At 41.8% G+C, this 21,406-nt stretch overlaps 1 protein-coding gene across 1 annotated transcript in view; it reads right to left on the bottom strand.

Moving 5' to 3' along the window:
• DOCK1 (dedicator of cytokinesis 1) overlaps window positions 1-21,406 on the bottom strand; it is a 347,686-nt gene that overhangs the window by 146,646 nt on the left and 179,634 nt on the right. Inside the window, exons 28-29 of the mRNA XM_054174763.1 lie at window positions 10,128-10,229; window positions 2,521-2,615 (exon numbers count right to left, since the gene is read on the bottom strand). Coding sequence (XP_054030738.1) covers window positions 2,521-2,615; window positions 10,128-10,229 — 197 coding nt within the window. The remainder of the gene's footprint in view (window positions 1-2,520; window positions 2,616-10,127; window positions 10,230-21,406) is intronic.

The following is a 21,406-nucleotide window of genomic DNA, read 5'->3' as shown; positions in this document are numbered from 1 at the left end:
GTTGTCTCTATTGAGAGAGGACATTGTGGCTTTAAAACATAGATTTTGTTCTGAAGTATTTCCTACTTTTCTTCAATGGAAGTTTATAGGGGAGAAAATAAACAGAGCAGATGGACAAAAAAGGTATTTTACAATGCAGCTTTCTGGGTTTGGAAACCACATTAACTTCAGCAAAAAAAAACTAAAATGAAAAGCACTCAAATCCATTCAGAAGCATTTACAAAGAGCTGGCATAATGAAAATGAACTTGAAAATTAGAGATGAACAACCCCCTGTAGCACCTCTGCAGATATTCATCAACACCAGAACGACTCGAAAACCATTTTTGGTTTTAACTTTAAATACTACTTAGGTATTCCATGGATACCGAGGTTATTCAGGAAGAATCAAAGATCTTAACAACATATCCCACTTCTGCTTCTTCAGGACTTAATGTTCAGCACGGGGACAAGTCAAGACTGTTTTTAAGGATAAGAAAATCAAAGCCCCTACCCTCCCTGCAGACCTCTGCATCACACTTCGTATTGCTCCACGCTTTCAGAGTGAGGAACTGCTTGGTAAAGATCCCTGTGTGCTTTAAAGGAAAATCTGTGGGGAGCAAAAGACTCTTTCATTTCTATGACCATAATTCCAGAGTTTAAAAAAACACCACCAAAATGGAGGTCATATCCCCACCCAAATGAACACGGACAGGTCATTTGGCAATATGGTGAAGATAGGGGCTGAAGAATAGGTTTTATGAGAAACAGCTGAGGGAAATGGGGTTGTTTAGACTTGAAAAAAGGAGGCTTTCTACAGCTCCCTGAATGGAGGGTGGAATAAGCTGGGGGTCAGCTTCTTCTTCCTAGTAACAAGTGACAGGATGTGAGAAAATGGCCTCAAATTGCATGAAGGGAGGTTTAGATTGGATATGAGAAGAAGCTTCTTTCCTGAAAGGGTTCTCAAACAATGGAACAGGCTGCCCAGGGAGGTGGTTGAATCCCTATCCCTGCAGTTGTTTAAAAGATGCTGAGATGTGGTGCTGGATTAGCACCAGCCTTGGTAGGTAGAGTTAGGTAATGGTTGGATATTATGACCTTAAAGGACATTTGTAACCAAAATGATTCTATAATATAAGGAATACTCATCTAGTTCACACCTGGGGAAGAATACTTGCAATATTGTTCCCACCACAGTAATTGGCATTATTGCATTAACAGTGTCCAAACACAGACCTTCCCAATCCTATTTCAAGCTCTTAAAACATGCAGCAAAGCACAGAGGTGTTCTCCTGCTTAAAAGGATGCCAAGTAACATATGCTGTGAGGGTTTCCAAAGCACCTGCAACACGACTCTCAAGACAGTTAGAATTCTTGAACCCAAAACACTTTCAAAGTTAAAAAAAAGAGATTAAAAAAAAAAAAAGAGAGAGAGAAAGAAACCCAAGGGGCTTGAGATCTTCCTCATCAGCTAATCTCAAAGGGGTCCTCATTTAAAATAGCAGGTGCTCTGCAAGCTGCAGCTACTCAGAAGTGTGCATCCATATCCAATGGGTATAACTCAAAAGATGGCTGAATCTCCTAACTCAGATTTATTAAGAATGGATTTTATTAGGTGGTTTAAGGAGGCTTCAGGAGGCAAGACTGAAGTTATGGTACATTTCTATAACAGGAGTAGGAACTGTGGTTTCAGGGTTTTATAGAAGTAACACTGACAACTTTATAGGCACGGTAGCTACCAGTAAGCACAGAAAAGATTTCTCCAGGCAACTAGTAAATATAATGTTTTTCCCTTATACTTTCATCACAGTACACATAAAAGCATTTGACACACTTAATAAATGTCATAAATATAAAATATGGCACAAAAGAATGCTAAGTGATGTCAAAGCTGCAATTATTGAGAAGGAGAAAAAAAATACTGGAAACGTTTGCATCCTCTTCCTTAGTAGGCCGATGGAACTTGGGGTTTAAATGCCCTTCTCACACCTTCCTGCTAATACCACTGAAAATATTCACAGAACAGTTTGGGTTGGAAGGGACCTTAAAGATCTCCTAGTTCCAACCCCCTGTGCCATGGGCAGGGACAACTTCCACTAGACCAGGTCGCTCAAAGGCCTATTGCAGAAGATAGAACTCTGTGTCAGCCTAAGATGACCACTAGTTTTTGAGGTCATATGCAATACATATCATTATCCTCAAAGGAACAGATTTAATTATTTTAAGATTGTATAGATCCCCACTGCATTAGGAGTTTGTTCCAAGAATCAGAACTATGTCACCCTTAATTTCTGGTGGACTCCAAGAGCACCAAAACCAGGCCACTGAAACACTGCCCTAGAATTCCCAAAGCCAACTTTAAAGTAATTATTTTCATCACAGAAAGGAAGAAAAGAAAAAAAAGAAAAAAAAGAGTAAAAATAAACTCAAAGCATCCTATCTGCTGCATTGTATTTTACTGTTTCCAAGCAACACTGTTGTTTCAGATCAAACACAAACCAGCCAGCTGAGGAAGCTACAGAGCTTTTGCCTCTGTACTCACTTATTCTGCATCATGTTCATTATAACCCAGTCGAAGGGATAGACATTCTTCCCAATGAGATTCTTGAACATGATGAATGTTTCCATCAGAAAATCCTAAAAGAAGAGAAAATATTTGGAAAAGATCACTCTTGTAGATCAAAAAAAATAAATAAATTAAAAAAAATACAATAAGAGTGTCAGTTATTAATGACTGGATTCAAAAGGTGTCTTACAGTTCTGCTTCATAGAAAAGCCATTATTCATACACAACGGACATAAATTCTACTATGGCATATTTATAGATGATGTACATAAATCCCACAATAGGTGTATTTAAACTTTTCAGAAATGATAACACTGGTAATCCTACACTCTGAACAACCTGTGGTATTAGAAAAATTCTTTAGCTAAAAGCAATTTTACTGAGAAAAACAAAAAATGATTTCTTTTCCCTGAAGTCTCACAGTCCCTTCTTGTGCAGCGGGTACTGCAGCATACACTTTGTGATGTGTGCCTGGTATATGCTGGGAAATTGTTAAGAGCAAAGTGGTGCATGGAAAGAGGAAAGAATTAGGTTTGTTCAGCCTGGAGAAGTCTCCTGGAAGACCTTATGGCAGCCTTCCAGTACCTGAAGGAGGCCTACATAAAAGCTGGGGAGGGACTTTTTCCAAGGGCTTGTAGTGACAGAATGAGGGGCTAGAAGAGGGAAAATTTAGACATCAGGAAGAAATTCTTTACAGGGAGGGTGGTGAGACATTGGAGCAAGTTGCCCAGGGAGGTTGTGGATGCCCCCTTCCTGGAGGTGGTCATGGCCAGGTTGGATGAGGCCTTGAGCAACCTGTGCTGGTGCAAGGTGTCCCTGAGCATGGGAGTGGGGTTGGAACTGGATGATCTGTAAGGTCCCTTCCAACCCAAACCATTCTATGATTTTATACAAACCTAAGATAGGTTTTAATTAATTCATTCATTTTAATCTTATGATTACAATAAAAATGCTCCATGAAGTCAGTTGATGAGCTTTTCTTCCCCTTGTAAATATCCTCATGAACTGTTCTCTTGCCTGAAATCAAGATTATCTCGTTATTTAAATATATATAAATTTATGTATCACAAAACTTTACAAAAGATGAGGATTATGTTGGACATGAGGAACTATTTTTTTCCCCAGAAGTGTTGTCAAGCCCTGAAACAGGCTGCCCAGGGAAGTGGTGGAGTCTCCATCCTTGGACAGATTTCAAAGTTGTGTAGATGTAATGCCAAGGGACACAGCTTAAGTGGTGGACTTGGTAGTACAGGTTAATGGTTGGACTTGATGATCTAAAAGGCCTTTTCCAATCAAAACAACTCTATGATTTATATATATATATATATATATATATATATATATATATATATATATATACATATACACACACATATATATATGATGTAGCTCAAAACTGGTGGTGTACATAACCCTAAACTGGGGCAGACGGCAGCAATGCTTTGATCACCCTGAAACTGCTCCCTAAAGGCAGTACTGGTAATTGCTTCTCTCTTTGAAAACTTGACCCAGAACAAAGTTAATCTAGTAGCATGCATCAGTTTATTTCTAGACAGATATAAACAGAAACCTCAAGTACTTAACAAGGTAAACCATCTTCTGCAATTTGGGAATCTCTAATCTAATAATCAGAGTAATATCAAATGCTCAGGGAAAGATAAAGGGGCAAACAAGAACTTAGTGGAAAAAATACTTGATCCACTTCATGCAGAGTTAAAAAATGAACTTTTATTCCAAGGTTGGAGTATCTCTCTCTTCCTACAGCTTCTCAGTAATAGTATTTATCTCACCTTATCTTTAAAAATGTCAAAATGCCTACAAAAAACAACACCTCACCCAAAACGTCCACTGGACTTTTAACTAAGACTGGGCTTTATGTAACCTTCTGAGGGAGACACAAATATGACTGCTAAGTATTTCTCATGTTTGAGAGCCATTCTCCTCATGGCATTTCATCTTTTGATTCCCAGTTCCTTTGTTTTTCTCAGCTCAGAAATGCAGAGCTGGTGGGACACAAGGAGCTGCAGAGATCCTGAGAACACAGCATCAAGATCACGAAGCAACACAAATTTCCAGGACACTCAGCTCTGTCATGTGCTTTGCCTCCCAGATTCTGGTACCCAAGCAGACACCAAACAAATACAGAATGCACAGAAGACACATTTTAACAAGAAAAAAAAGGCAATGTATAATACTAGCGAAATAACTCCTCCGTTAGTTTACCAAAACCACTTTCAACAAAACAGAATCATAGAATTGGTTTTGGTTGGAAAAAACCTCCAAGATCATCGAGTCCAACCATCACCCCAACACCACCATGGCCCTTAAACCATGTCCCAGTGTGCCATATCCACGTTTCCTGAACACCTCCAGGGATGGGGACTCCACCACCTCCCTGGGCAGCCTGTTCCAATTCCTGTACAATGCCACTTAATGCACAATTTCAGCCCATTTTCTCTCATTCTGACCCCTGATACTAGAGAGAAGACTCTGACCCCCACCTGGCTCCAAACTCCTTTCAGAGAGTTATAGAGAGCAATGAGTTTTCCCCTCAGCCTTCTCCAGAGTAAACACTCCCAGTTCCCTCAGTAGACCTGTTATCTAGATCTTTCACCAGCTTCATTGCCCTTCTCTGGATACACTCCAGCATCTCAATGTCCTTCTTAAAATGAGTGGCCCAAAACTGAACCTGGTATTTGAGGTACAGCCTCACCAGTGCTGAATACAGAGGCATGATCACTACCCTGGTCCTCCTGTCCAGACTATTGCTGATGCAGGTCAGGATGCTGGTGACCTTTCTGGCTCATCTTCAGCCACTGTCAGCCTGAGGTCTTTTTCTGCCAGGTCACTTCCCAGCTACTCTGCCCCAAGCCCGAAGCACTTATATCAGTAGAGATTTTTCACATCACCAGGATTGAGATACAATTTGGAACTGCTGATGGTTAATGAGACGTTACTGTTGTGTAAGTAAAATCCACCCCTCTCCACAAGCTCAGTAAAGTATGTCTTCCTTGAGGAGATCAAACTGCATACGTTACTGCTCCCTCCACAGTGGTGAAACAGTTGCATAATTCCTAACCATCACGTTCCACATTTTGCTGCCCAAGCACTGCCCAGGATTTCATTTGAGCTGCACCTATTGGGTGATTGTTTTCACTGATGTTCCTTCAGAGATCAGTAATTGAAATGTGGGTGGAAGAGACAGCATGGGGAGGAGGGTCATCACCTATTCAAGAGGGCAGATTTAAGCTCACTGGGCTTTTTTTTTTCCTTTTTCTTTTTCTCCCCCCAATTTATGAACTCCGATGTATACGTTCCCGATTTCTTGGGGCAAACTCCACCTTATAAAGCTGCAGAGTGCTGCTGGGAGGGATCTCTGGGGATCATCCAGTCAAACTGCCCTGCTAAAGCAGGGCCACTCACAGCAGCTTGCCCAGGATCACAATGTCCAGGTGGGTTTGGAATCTCTTCCTGGAAGGAGGCTCCACAACCTTTCAGGGCAGCCTGCTCCAGGGCTCCAGCACCCTCAGAGCAAAGAAGCTTTTCTTCAAGGTCAGATGAAATCACCTGGGTTCCATTTTGTGCTGGCTGCCCCTTTTCCAGTTGTTGGGCACCACTGAAAAGAGTTTGGGCCCATCCACTTGAACCCCACCCTTTAGCTCTTGCTGAGCACTGAGAAGATCCACTCTCAGTCTGCTCTTCCCCAGGCTAAGTCAGCCCCAGGTCTCTCAGCCTTTCCTCCTCACAGAGATGCTCCAGGCCCCTGAGCATCTTTGTAGCCTCCTCTGGATCCTACCCAGTAGTTTCCTGTCTCTCTTGAACTGGGAAGCCCAGAACTGGACCCAGGACTCCAGCTGTGGCGTGACTAGGGCAGAGTAGAGGGTGAAGAGAACCCTCCCTCAACCTGTTAATTAGACTTTATTTGCCATTGGTGTCGACTGTTCAGCCTCTGCACACTTTGCTGATCCAGCTCCATGTGTGGGTGGATGAATTTTTAGATAGTATGTTGATGATTCCTGTTTGTTACTGACCCTGGAGGTTGTGCCACTTGTGGTTTGACCTACTTTGCTGATTCAGCTCTACATTTAATCTACTTGTATTTACATTTTAATAATCCAGCTTTCACTAGAGTGCTTTAAATAGTGCTCTGTATCAGCTGAGCTAATCACTGACAAAACAAAAAACTCAAGTAAATATAAGTTTTAACAAATAACATTGGGAGGAGCAGACAGGACAGGTGACCCTGAACTGAGCAACAGGGGATTCCATTCTCTGGATGTCATCTTCAGGAGAAAGCTGAGGGATCACCAGGGTCAAGCCTCCTCTTTACTGGCTGGTGTCCTGGGAGGACTCTGTCCCTTCTACCTTCCACCCCAATCTATGTGGTTCCTGAATCCAGTTCCAGAATCTAGCTCCTGAATCTGGTTCCCATCTGTTGCTGAATTGAGTCTGAGAAATTGGGTTGCTATTGTCATCCTTTTGTCTTAAATGATAACTCAGTATTATTTATGTCTAAAAAAGGATAGAAAATTGTTTACACAATGCAGTTGCCTTCTACTGCAGGGTTAACAATATTCCACCCTTATACCTCCACATTTCACACATCGATATGTGAGGCCCCATCCCTGAAGACATTCAAGGTCAAACTTTATGGGGCCCTGAGGGACCTGATCTATTTGGAGATGCCCCTGTTTACTGCAGGAGACAGGACAAGATGACCTTCAAGGGTCCCTTCCAACCCAATGCATTCTGTGACTCTGTAATTCCTTATGTTTTAAAGTCAGATCAAGTTGCATTAGCTATCATTATCATACTACCCATGAAGTCTTTTAGCAAGTTACTATGCATTTTATTGGCCACTACCTTACCTTATTATTTAATCAACAACATTAAAACATTTTAATTAAAGATATAAAGGTACATTTTAATTAAAGATATAAAAAGCACTGCAGCAACTGATCAAGCTTAGCTTAGCACATCTGCTAATACAAACCACCAGCAAGTGGTATAATGGTGGAAGACAAGTAGTCAAACAGCACATATGGAAAAAGGGATTTAAATGATCCAGAGCAATTCCAGCTACACAGCCGAAAACATGCAGAGAAGGATGAATATACCAAGAATCAAGACAAAACAAAGAAGAGATTCTTCATGTGCCCCAGTGCACTGCACACACATAAATCAAACTGTTAAAACCAAGCCATTATAAACAGACCACTTGCCAAATTTCAAATATGCAATTACCCCCTTGTTCACAACAAAAAAGATCTGATCTACACAACCACCTTGCAGACAACTTAGACCAAAAAAAGTGAGCCTTCAAGATAAACACTTTTATTATCTTGGAATAATCACAGATTTCCTAACCAGTACTTTTCTTTCTGCATTTTTTCATTACACATTTGAAGTGCAAGCTGCTTTTACCTTTTTCCCTGTAAAACCCTGTAATCAGTTTGCCTTTTCCAGAGCCAAATGGTTTGAACCACTTTAAAAGTATGGAAACATATGGCTTGATTAAACATAACTTTCCTGTCTTTTCTGTGTGCTAGAACTATTATTTTCACTCCACTAAATGCATTTAACTTGGAAATGTTTTGTTGTGTGTGCAAAACCAACTGACTATCCATAGAAGTGCTCAGAGATCCCAAAGCAGACTATCTGGGAAGGAAGCCTTTCAGTATATTGATGCCCATCTGCTGTTCTTCGGGTTGGACTTTGTCTTCAGTCTCTTCAGTCAACACCTTTGTGTAAGGCCTGATCAGACCAGGCGAAAATAAAATGAGCACTAGAGGTTCTAGCACAGGGTAAAGAGCTCAAATCTTGCAGACCACAGGCAGAAGTAAGAACAAAAATAAAAGACAAAGAAAAATGGGAAGATTCAAACGAAAGAATTATACAAAGACAAGACCTTAGGTTCTCTTATATTGGGTTTGGAAGAAGGAAAACTTTAATGGTTGGACTCAATGACCCTAATAGCTGGGCTCAAGAATCTTAAAGGTCTTTTCTAATCCAAACAAGTCAATGATTCCAATGGTTATAAGTTAAAAGAGAAGAGATTTAGACTAGGTAGGAAAAAGACATTTTTTACGCTGAAGGTGAGACTCAATGATCAAGGGCTCAAGGAACTTAATGGTTGCACTTAATTATATTAAAGGATTTTTCCAACTGAAATGATTCAATGAGCCTAATAGTTTTAAACTAAACGAGGAAGATTCAGACTAAATAGAAGAAAGTCATTGTTTAAGCTGAGGGTGGTGAAACACCGGCCCAGCTTGCCCAGAGAGATGGCAAGAAGCCCCATTGGTGGAAACACTCAAGGCCAGGATGGACAGAGCTCTGACAAACCTGATCTAGTTGAAGATCTTCCCACAGGGACATTGGACTAGATGACCTTTAAAGGTCCCTTCCAACCAAAACCATTCTATAATCCTACATAGCTAAAAAAGAGGCCACTCTTCAGACTAAAATACAGCTGAAAGCTGCCCAAAACCCCTCCCCAGATCCCCAGCACCGGAGTGGGTAATGCAATACAGCTGATCAGGCTGTAATACAGCTGATCAGGCTTCAGGTCATCCACTAATTGCTGGACCTTCGCCAACAATATTGGTCGCTACTCTGCAGCATGCACTTGCCATATGGCAATGATAGTTGCAGGTCATTAGAGACTTCCCTCTTTTGCTTTAGCTCTCTTCTATTATGTTCTAATTAAGTTGTGCTGTTGGCTTAGTCAGGCTACCAAACGACTCCAAGAAGACAAATTTCAATTATTATTGCTTATTTAACAACTAAGGACATCTTTAAGGTTAAAATGTCTCCTACAAAATTGAGACTGAGCAGATCTGTAAGTAAAAGCTATTTAAACAAATGAAACGGGGACAGCTGGAAGATTTAATGCTGGAAGTTGTTTTCCTCAAGAAAAGTTGTGATGCCTTCCCCCCCCCCCCCCTTTTCTTCTTAAACAAAATAGATTTTTAGTAATGGTTCAGCACTACTATTTCCTAATGCTTTCTTTTAATTATCTTAAATCCATTGTCTCAGTGCTTGCTTTTTAAAATAAGAGCTCCAGAGATGAGCTGTGCTCCTGTGTGTGGCAGGGAGGTTAATTTTGTCCTCTGCAAAGTCAGGAAATATTTAAGTCACAGTGCTTAAAAAATTATTTTTATATTAAATTCACAGATTGATAGAATGATTTGGGTTAGAAGGGACCTTAAAGATCATCTACCTCCAACCCTCCTTGCCATGGGCAGGAACACCCCCCAGGTTGCTCAAGGCCCCATTCGATCTGGCTTCCAGAGAGAGGGCATCCACATATTAGCAGAGATTCATTCATAGATTCACAGAATGCTTTGGGTTGGAAGGGATCTCAAAGATTATCAAGTTCCAACTCCCCTGCCATGGGCAGGGACACCTTCCACTAGACCAGGTTGCTCAAAGCCTCCTCCAGCCTGGCCTGTATATCCAACACGTTCTGGTTACATTTCACAAGTGTATTTAACAAACAGCAATAGGGGAAAAAAAACCCCAAACAAACCACAAACACAAGCTCAACAATCTTATGATCAGACAAAACATGTTAAACTTACCACAACATCTGATCTCATCTTTCCAAAAGTCTTGATTAAATGAGCATAGTGATAATCCTCCATTTGCCTTAAAATGGCAGTCATGCAGGCAACAAAGCTCCCCTACCAAAAACAAAAGCACAGAATAATTAATTCATTAAAACAGGGCAACATAAATCTTCCTAGCAAGAGATAATACTGCTGGAGAGCAATATCACATAACACAGTGGATATAATTCTACCATTTAAATTCATTAATGGCTATGCAAAACTCTGTTGAAGAAAACAAAAAGCCCTTTGGAGTTTCGTTGTCCAGTTTCACGGGTTCATCACCGTTCTCACTGATGATTTTGCAACATATTCTTCAGATAAAAATTGCTCAGGCATTAGAGGTTTTGAAAGGTCATAAACACCATTCCTGAAAATATCACACAGTATCAGGGTTTGCATTTGGGAAGTCGATACTTCACTCAAGGAAGAAACCGCTTCAAAATCATTATATTGAGCACCACAGTTAAACCCCAAGTTTTAATTCCATTGAGTGGCATTTTCAGACACTGTCATGCTTAACAAAACAAACCCAAACTGAATTCAGGAACTCAGAATTGCAAAATCATTTTGCTTGGAAAAGCCATTTAAGGTTATTAAATCCAACCATTCTTTGACTCTGCAATGGCTGGTGCTATGCCATATCCCTCAGCACCACATCTTTGCAGCTTTTAAACACCTCCAGGAACAGGGATTCAGCCACCTCACTGGGCAGCCTGTTCCAGTGTTTGAATCATAGAATTGTTTGGGTTGGGAAAGACTTCTAAGATCATTGAGTCCAACCATCTACCTAAGACAACCATGGTCATTTGAAAACCCTTTCAGTGAAGAAGTTTCCTCTAATATCCAACCAAAACCTCCCCTGGTGCAATTTGAGGCCATTTCTTATCACAGAATCATAGAATCAATAAGGTTGGAAAACACCTCAAAGATCATGAAGTCCAACCTGTCACCCAAGACCTCATGACTACTAGACTTCTAGCTGTTACTAAGTAAAAGTGACCAACCCCCCATATCACGCCATCCTCTTTTTAGGTGATTGTAGAGAACTTCCATAAAACCACAAGAGGATTTCTCTAGAACCCCAGAGAAAGTGAAAATAGCTTAAAAAAACATTTAATCTTTCCTTCTGGCACACAAAACTATCTTTGTAACAACTCAGACCTGCTCCTACAGCTATCAGAAGTTCTGACTCCATAAATTACTTCTTTCTTTGTCCATCCTCCTCCTCTATCTGCTAAAATATATCTTAATGGTCTACAATAATAGCATCCACAACTTTTCCGGTGTCTAATGAAGAAAACCGGCAAATACACAGCTCTGTAACTCAAAATCCCAGCACGGCAGGGGTTGGAAAGGTCCTCTGGAGATCATCAAGTCCAATCCCCCTGGTAAAGCAGGAGCACTTGGGCAGGCTGCACAGGATTTGGAATCACTCCAGCAAACAAGACACCACAACCACTCTGGGCAACTTGCTCCAAGGCTCCAGTGCTCTCACAGTAAAGACATCTCTCCTCATGCTGAGGCAGAGCTTCCTGTTTGTATCCATTGCCTCTCATCCTTTTACTGGCACCACTGAAAAGAGAATGGCCACCTCTTCTCGATACCCACCCTTATTGCAGTTATTACCACTGATCAGATGCCCTCTCAGCCTTCTGTTCTCCAGCCTAAACAGCCCCATACATTCTGACAAAAACTAAATTCCCCTCCCTGTGTGTGCCATTGTCAAGGTTATTCTGCACCAGGCAGAACACTCAGGAATTTTCTATTCTTTTGAGGCACAGCACAGAGTTTTTATTGCTACCTTTAAGATCTGCATTACTTTCAATTTAAAATATTTATTTCTACATCAGTCCAAGTAATTGAGATCAAACACAAAATGACACTAGGTTATCTCTGTGTGTTATGAGCTCTCTTATTTCCAGTCTAATCCCCCAACCTCTACCAGATAAGCTCTCCTTGAATTTGCTTTTCTCCTCTGTAATGAGTTTAGATCTCACCTCCTCCATAACTGATTTTGTGATTTTGTCCAGGCACGAGCATTATTCTTTCTACACCTGATGGGAGTTCTTAGGCACATGCAAATGGTGGTAATAAGAAATGGAAAGGCCACTCAAGATGCTGCTCCCTGACATCAAAAGAACTTTGTAACAAGACCTACAAGAAAGCTAGGGAAGGGCTTTTTAACAAGGGCTTGTAGTGATAGGAAGAAGGGCAATGGCTTTAAACTAGAAGAGGGAAGATTTAGACTAGAAATTAGGAAGAAATTCTTTACAGTGAGAGTAGTAAGACATTGGAACAGGTTGCCCAGGGAGGCTGTGGATGCCCTCCCCCTCACTGAAATCCAGGTTGAATGGAACCTGGAGTAACCTGGTGTATTGGAAGGTGTCCTTGCCCATGGTGTGGGGCTTGGAACTAGATAATCTGTAAGGTCCCTTCCAATCCAAACCATTTTATGATTTTATGGAACTGTGATAAGAACAGAAGCTGTTGCTGCACAAAGATAATGTTCTCTACCATGAAATATAAGTAAGATAGGATCAGCCCCAAAATCTTGCAACACTAATTTTCAGAACCCCTGTTACAAGCAATCCACCTAACATACATCATAAAAGGGTGTATGCCTGCAAGAAAATACTCAGTAGCCCGTATTTGGTCCTATTTCCCCTAAAGATGTCATCAGTCAAAGGGATGTTTGCTTGCTAGTCAGAATTATCCATTTTTTTAATTGGCTGCTTGAGTCCAGGCTGCAGATGTAAGCCAGGCCATCACACAAGGTTCTCTAGATGGTTCCTAAATGCTCAGAACTGAAGACAAACTTTGTTTTGCTTATGGTATCATTCTCTAGATGCTCACTCACTCACTCTGTAAAGGCCACCACTTTTTGCAAACACTTACACATATCTCCATCTTCCTTCACATAAACACATCACATCTGCAAACTCAGCCCTTGCCAGGTATTCCAGCACTCAACATACCTTCTTCTGATAAAGTGGTTTCTGTAACTGGCTTTGATCTTATTTCTGTGTTTATCTACCCATTTGTTGAGCAATTTAAGTTAACATGCCTGCAACAGTCAAAGGGTGACTTTTCCACCTAAGGAAACGATCATGGCAGCTTTCTATGTGGAAAAAATTAATGTGAAACAACTGCTAAACTTCCAAATGTATTTTAATATAATTTTTAAGGTATAGGAACAGCTAGGGATGTGGATGAATTTGATTGCCATCTCCTCTGAATCTCCTGGTGACCCATTCTCTGGCTGGTCACCAGGACAGCTGCTTATCTACAATCAGTCTCCTCCTCCTCCTCCACCATCTCCCCCAATGGACTTAATGATATTAAAGGTCTCCTCCAATCAAAATGATCCTAGCTCCTGCCAAGGCAGCCCAAACCTCCCTTCAGAAAAGCACACAAATTCCAGGGGGATCTGCTATGACTGTCCCCATAAACCAGGGAAAATCATGAGTCACTGAAGAGAGAGATAATTACAGAAGACTATCTTCTTAATTAGCATGGGGTGAGATGGAAGGGACACATGAAAGTTTAATGTCTGGAACTTAAAACACTCTGCTTCCACATATAAGTGAAGATGAAACTATGAAGTTGTGTTAAAAAACTGGTTGTTGAAGAAAAGCAACAAATAGAGGAAAATAAATAGAGAAAAACCAATGCAGAGAAATAGAGAAAAATAAATAGAGCAAAAATACTGAATACAGATGAAACAAGAACCTGAAAGAGGTCTATAATGTACTTAAGTCCTAGCTTGAAAAAACACTGAATTGAGAGAAACTTACTAAGTGCTGTCATATCAGCTTATGCTGAGCCCCAGAAATGGTGCTGAGCATCAGTCAGGGTCTTTGCCCAGTTAGATAACTTAATAGGTAACTTTCAATGCCACAGAATGTTAGGGTTTGGAAGGGACCTCTAGAGATCATCGAGTCCAACCCCCCTGCCAAGACAGGTTCACCTGAAGAAGGTCTCACAGGAAAACTGATTGCATCACAGATTGCATTGGGCTGGAATGGACCCTCAAAGGTCATCTTATGGAACCCCCAACATGTCCAGAAGGGTTTTGAATGACTCCAAAGACGGAGACTCCACCACTGCTGTCAATACTAACCAACATTTTTTCCTGTATCCCTGCATAAAACAATGATCCATGAGCATTTGAGTATTATCTTGCTAACATCTCCATTTCTTTCTTTCTTTGTTAGGATATTGCTCCTTTTAGCCTTTGTTGTATTTCACATCCCTGTTCCAAAGTTTATCTGCAGATTCTTACCTGCTCAACAGCTTTCCAGCACCTGATGCTTGGGAAAATCTATTTTATGAGAAACAAAACTACCCTACCAGTCATCAGATTACTTTCCATCATTTTCATTGCACTTGGTGAGGTATCATCTGCAATCAGCATGTTCTTAATTACAATGCTAATAAAAAACTTGGTCATTGTTTATGGGTAATACTTGCACCGTATTGTTAATATGTCTATTAACTATTTAGCAATGGCTAACAACCTCATTAAATTTTAATCTTAAGTTGATTTTTACTCTTTGGTTGGTTTCAGAGATCATTGTCATCTTCTGCAGGGCACCACTCCAAGTAATACACAGGAAAAAAAACAAAACCAAAGTCTCTGATTCTCTAAGAAAAATCAATTTCAATTTTAACTGTAGGAGTAATTGCAAACCAGCGTTGATCCAGCGACTGCTGCAAGGGCAACACAGAGGAGTGGCCACCACCCTGGGCAATTATTAGCTATTTATTCACTGAAATAGTGTCAAGGTTTGCAGTGGAAGCCTCTCCTGTCCTTCTGGAGCAGCAAAGCTCAGAAATAAAGTAAGGGAATTACTCCACATCGCACTGGAGAAGAGCATTTAATGCACTTTGGAAGCACTTTAATCCAATTCATTTCTCTCCCGCCCAAAAGCAGACAATTCACTCTTTCTTTTCAAACCAGGTGTGCTGAGGCAGTGGGAATTGAGGGTTCCCAAAGAAAAATCACGGGATTCCAAGATGTCTACAAGACTATTGTAAGGAAAGTCAGATCCAGCTCCTGCGCTGGACAGCTAGCACTCTATCAGCAGGTGGAAAGGGGAAGATGACTATAGGGGAAAGTGGGGGAAACCAGGGGGAGAGGGGAACAGGGGAAGAGGGGAACAGGAAGAGAGTGAGGGGGAAAAAGGTGGGGGGAGAAGCAATGTGGGGGGGGAAAGGAAAAATTGTGGAAAAAAGGTGGGAATAAAAAAACAGGGAAAAAGGTTGGGGGAAAGATAAGGGAAAGTACAATGAAAATGAAAGATCAAAGAAGCTGATTTTTCTTTGGAAATGACACATTGCTATTCAGAAAATACATTTTCTATCAAAAAAAAAAGAAAGAAAGAAAAAATAGACTCTGCACTTCAAAACTGTGAACATTTCTAATTCCCATAAAACACAGTTCTGAAGGAAGAGGCACATCTATGCTGAGGAAGTGCTTACTGTATTAAATCATCTTTACAATGAAGTAATAAATGCTCAGCTGCTGCTTTAACAGACATGGGTAGGGAAATTCTAACATCAAAAACCTATACTACAACATGGAAAAAAAATTCAGAATGAAAAGAGAATTCCCTGCAGGAAAGACAACACATTGCAACACTTTTCTCCCCTCAGGGGCAAAACATCCTATTTTTAAATAGCCTTGTCCATCTTCTACCAGGAAAATCTCTAAGTTGGAAATACTAAGCTCTATGTCTAGCGAGAAAATCTAAGAGAAATCAAAGCTCCAGGAAGTTAAGGCATGTTTTATTATGACATCCCTATTGCCATGATCAGAAACAGATGAAAAAAACACACATTGCTTTTTTTTCTTCAACAAAACTTTCCTTACATAACCTTAAAAGACTACACAGTTAAGTAAATACATGACACCAAAGCCACTAAAGAATACTAGAATTAATTTCTCATTACAACTGGTACGCTGCACATATTGGCAACAAAGAAAGAAAGAAAAGCCATTACCATTTCTAGAAGCCACAAACAGATTTGGCACCTTTCAGGCACTCACAAGATCAAAAAAAAATCTGCTTTGAAATGCCCCAAATTTCAACCTTTTTGGTCACTGCTGTGAGGAGCGCTCGCTGTCATGGGAGCTTGCGCTGCAAGATGAGTTTACCTCCTCGCTAACAGGCAAAATCCAAGGGGTCTACAGTCTGCTCACTTAAACGTTATGAAACAAATGTTCCAACAACCCAATGTGGACAAGGCAGAGGATCTCCTGGCATTTCTTGTTCTGAAGAATACTTTATAATGTATAATGACCCCTCAAGCACGCAGCTCACCATTAGCTACTGCTCAAAATGCACCTGGGTAGATTCCTGGTCATACCACTGCAAGGTTAAGATAGAACAACAAAAATCACAGGATCACAGAATTATTTGGGTTGGAAGGGCCTTAAAGATAATCTAGTCCCAACCCCTCTGCCATGGGCAGAGACACTTTTCACCAGACCAGGTTGCGCAAAGCCCCATCCAGCCTTGAACACTTCCAGGGATGAAGCATCCATAGCTCTTCTGGGCAATCTGTGCCAGTGCCTCACTACCCTTAAGGTGAAGGATTTCTTCCTGATATCTAATCTAAGTCTGCCCTCTTTCAGTACAAGACCAAAAGCCCTTGTGTTATCTCACTTCACTCCCCATCATTCCTGTAAGCCCCCTTTGAGTACTGGAAGGCTCAAGGCACGTGTGGAACGTGGATTCTGATTCATTGCAGATCCATTCAGAATGCAGAAGACTGATATGAAAGTTCACAGGTGAATATTAACTTGCTTAGTCTCACATATTCTGTATCTCAAAATATATTTTACAGATTCAGATTTGATCTCTGACAGTTCAATCTCTATCAATCAATACACAGCTTGTTTTAAAGGGAAATCCTTTACAGGACTTCAATGTTGACCAGCCAAGCACACCAATTCCAAGGTAGAAAATAATGTAAAAAGAGCAGATTTTTCTGGAAAGAGCACTGTTTTTCAGAGAATCACAGAACTGTTTTGGTTGGGAGAGACCTTAAAGATCATTGAGCCCAACCCTTAACCCAGCACTACCAGGTCACCACTAAAGCATGTCCCCCAGCACCACATCTACATGGCTTAGAAATCCCTTCAGAGATGGGGACTCCGCCACTGCCCTGAGAAGCCTGTTCCAGGGACTGACAACTTTCAGTGAACAGACTGTTCCTTACACCCAACCTAAACCTCCCCTTGGACAACTTGAGGTCATTTAAGGTGTTGAGGTCATTTGAGGTGTTTAAGACCAGGTTAGGTGTTTAAGACCAGGCTGGATGAGGCTCTGGCCAGCCTGATCTAGTGTGGGGTGTCCCTGCCCATGGCAGGGGGGTTGGAACTAGATGATCCTTGTGGTCCCTTTCAACTCTGACTGATACTATGATTTCCTCTTGTCTTATTGCTCATTACTTGGAAGAAGAGACCAACCCCCACCTCACTCTAACCTCCTTTTGGCGAGTTGAAAGGACTGAGATCTCCCCTCATCCTCCTTTTCTCCAGACTGTACAATCCCCATTTCCCACAGCTGCCTTTCATAGGTGGGACGTGGAAGTACAGTATTTAGTTGTGCTAAGCAACTGATTGGAATACTGATGCAGGCTATCTGAAGACCCTCAGGAGGTTCCTCCTCCATCCTGCTGATAGCAGGACTATCCAATGTTGGATGAGGCTTTACCCTATTGGGTCTTGAAAGTTCCAAGGATGGACAACAAGTACAACAAAGAATCTGGCACTGGCATCTCAGCAGCCTCAGGGTCCCCCTAAAGACTCCCTGAAGACAGAGTAGAACCATTCTGCTGCTGCCAGAAGTCACAAGCTCCCAATTTTTGTCTTTTTGGGGCATTCTCCTGCACTATCAGGAGAGACCATCAGGGCTTTGTGCAACCAGATCTTGTGGAAGGTGCCCCTGTCCATGGCAGATAGGCTTGAACTAGATGATGTTGAAGGTCCCTTCCACTCATTTTATGATTTTATCAGACCAGGATAGACCTACCAATCTCTCTGTCACTCACCCCTTCCACAGAGGAGCCTGCCTGCAGGTTCCAACTCCTTTGGTGCCAACTGCTGCATCCAGAAGCTCTTACAAGCCCCAAAGATTAAGCATTTTACATAAAAGAGAACATTTGAGAGAGGTCAGTTGCACGCTGAGCCCCTGCAGGAACTTCTTAGCAGGACTCCTCCTTGGCAAACCAGCAAGCAAAAATTTCCCGAGATCAATTTTAAGTCGACAAAAGCTCCCAGAATTAACAAAACAACAAAGGCATATTTTTCAGTTGCCTACTTCATGATTTGCTGAAAGGACTAGTTGGAGGACTAAAGAGCATAAAAAGTCATTCTGAAGTACCATAATTATGTATTTATTTGAGAAGGCACTTACTTTAGGAGGGGTTTTTATTTGAAAAAGCTGGTTCTCAGCAAGAAGTCCCTGTCCAAAGGTTTCCAAACTTTTTTTCAGTTACCAACTGCCAGGAGAGGAATAAAACTTGCAGTCATCTTCTCCTGTTTTGGAGCCAGCTGTCCATTACTCGTTTGGATGGAGCTGCAGGCTCCTACTCCTTCCCAATCTTGGTGAGACCCAGCACAGTAAAAATATCCAACACCTTTCTGTGCTGTAACAGTGCTACAGGCTCTGATCTACTGCTTCTAAATGAATCCTCAAGGAGTCAAATCCTGATTATTCCTTCATTTTAAAGACAGTTATGTAGTGCAAGGAAGTCAGGAAAAAAGCCCACATCTCTGAATCCAGGGAAACTACTCTGGGTACTGGAGCCCTGGAGCAGCTGCCTGCCAAAAGAGGTTGTGGAGTCTGCTTCTCTGGAGAGATTCCAACCCCACCTGAACAGTGTGATCCTGGGCAACTTGCTCTGGGTGACCCTGTTTTAGCAGGGAGGTTGGACTGGGTGATCCTCAGAGGTCCCTTGAAACCTATACCACACTGTAATCTCTGATCATCACACAGAGCAAAAATCTCAGTAGCTCAGCTGAAATGCATTCTGTAAAAGGGAGGTGGTGGAATCACCGTCCCTGGAGGGGCTCAAGACGGGACTGGATATGGCACTTGAAGCCATGGCTTAGTTAGTCATGAGGTGTTGGGTGACAGGTTGAACATGATGATCTCTGAGGTCTTTTCCAACCTTATTGATTCTATGAAAACTGAGAGGGCTGTTTCTAACTTGCATCACCCATACTGCTGCATCAGCAACAGCTAGGGGCTCAGCACTGACCCACAGCAAGACTTAAGACACTGCTGAGGGACAGGAGATGCTGACAAAAAACAGGCAGGCTGCAGTCTTGGCAAGGAGACTGGAAGAAGGTACAAGCAAAACAGAGATGAAGGATCCTGCACTACAAAGCTTTATTCATGGCTGACCAGCTTCTGTAAACCACAGCATTTGGTCAATGCAATCTGAGACACTGAATTATCAAAGTTCCTGCATCAGGTCCAGGAAAGGGCAATGATGCTGCTGAAGGGTCTGATGAACAGGTTTTTTGAGGGTTGTTCAGCCTGAAGAAAAGAAGACTACAGGGAGACTTTCTTACTCTCTACATCTCCCCGAAAGGAGGCTGGAGCCAGGTGGGGTTTGTTTTCTTCTCCCTAGGAACAAAACGTAAGACAGGAGGAAATGGCCTCAAATTGCACTAGGGGAGGTTTAGGTTGGATATTACAAGAAACTTCTTCACTGAAAGGCTTCTCAAAGATTGGGAGGTGGTTGAATCCCCATCCCTGGAGGTGTTTAAAAACCACAGGGATGTGGTGCTGAGGGACATGGTTTAGCACCAGCCTTGGCAGAGTTAAGACTGGTTGGGCTCGATGATCGTATAGGTCATTTCCAACTGAATTGATTCTATGATCAATGTGGAAAGCCACATAAATATACTATGACTCTATTGATGCAGACCAGCTAAAGAACTCAAGTTCTGAGATGCAAGAAAAAGCTAATCTAAGTCAACGGGCACCCTGTGTTAAGACTGACTGCACTGAAGTCATTCCAGTAATTGCGATAGCCTACAGGTATTATGGATATTGTCTCTGCAGCAGGCAAATCACACTGCAGTAAGGTATCACTTTGACAAATCATGGCAATACTAAGGGAAGATATATTATATTTTAAATGAACCTCCTCTTCACACAAGACAGGTGACTCTGCCAGATGAATACACTTCTAAAAGCAACAGTTATTTTAAAGACAAATTACTCTGCTTTGTGATGCTTCTCATTTGCTTGTTGCAACATAAAATACTTAGCAAGTGGTTTATTGAGGGGCTCAGCAAGCTTGAAAGAAAGATCAGAAATATGAGCTATCAAAATTTCATTGACCACAGAAGCCCAGCATGGTGGGAGTTAGATAGGGGATCATCCAGTTCAACAACCCTGCTAAAGCAGGGTCACCCACAGCATGCTGCCCAGGATCACAATGTCCAGTGGGTTTGGAATCTTTCCAGAGAAGGAGACTCCACAATCTCTTTGGGCAGCCTGCTCCAGGGCTCCAGCATGCTCACAGAAGATTCTCTTCATATTTAATTGGAACTTCCTGAGTTCCAATGTGTGCCCACTTTCCCTTGTCCTGTCACTGAAAAGAGTCTGACCCCATCCTTTTCCCCGCTACCCTTTAGCTCTTGCTGAGCACTGAGAAGATCCCCCTCTCAGGCTGCTCTTCTCCAGGCAAAACAGCCCCAGGTGTCCCAGACTTTCCTTTTCAGAGAGATGCTCCAGGCCCCTCAGCATCTTTGTGGACTCTCTTGGACTCTCTCCAATTGTGCCCCCTTTCTCTGAGCAGAAACATACAGTTTATACATCCCTGGATTAGGAAGCAGCTGGCAAGAGGAGGTCTCTGTGGGGAAGCATTTTGCATTTTTCAACTGCTTTCTACCTCAGTTCATCGTCACATAATCCCTCACATCATACCACTGGGGCTATTCTGTTAGGAAGTTTTTGGGACAGAACAGTCTGTGGAGATGGTCAGGAGGTTTATGGAGAAGGCAGTCCTGCTGTGCTGTGCTGCTCAGCTTTCAGCACTGCAGAAGGTTATGCAGTCCTTGCAGACAGGAATTCCTTCAAGGCACTCATCAGTGTTTAAAGTAAGGCGAGGACTCTTTCCACATTTGCATGTTATCAAAATGAAAACCTCATTATAGGCAATGTTCTCACTTTCTCCTCCTCCTCAAAGACAAGGAAAAGTGATTATATAGAGAAAGATAACAC

This window comes from Dryobates pubescens, chromosome 30 (assembly GCF_014839835.1).
Source record: "Dryobates pubescens isolate bDryPub1 chromosome 30, bDryPub1.pri, whole genome shotgun sequence".
NCBI classification, from domain to species: domain Eukaryota; kingdom Metazoa; phylum Chordata; class Aves; order Piciformes; family Picidae; genus Dryobates; species Dryobates pubescens.
This window is presented reverse-complemented; position numbering and strand designations above follow the sequence as displayed.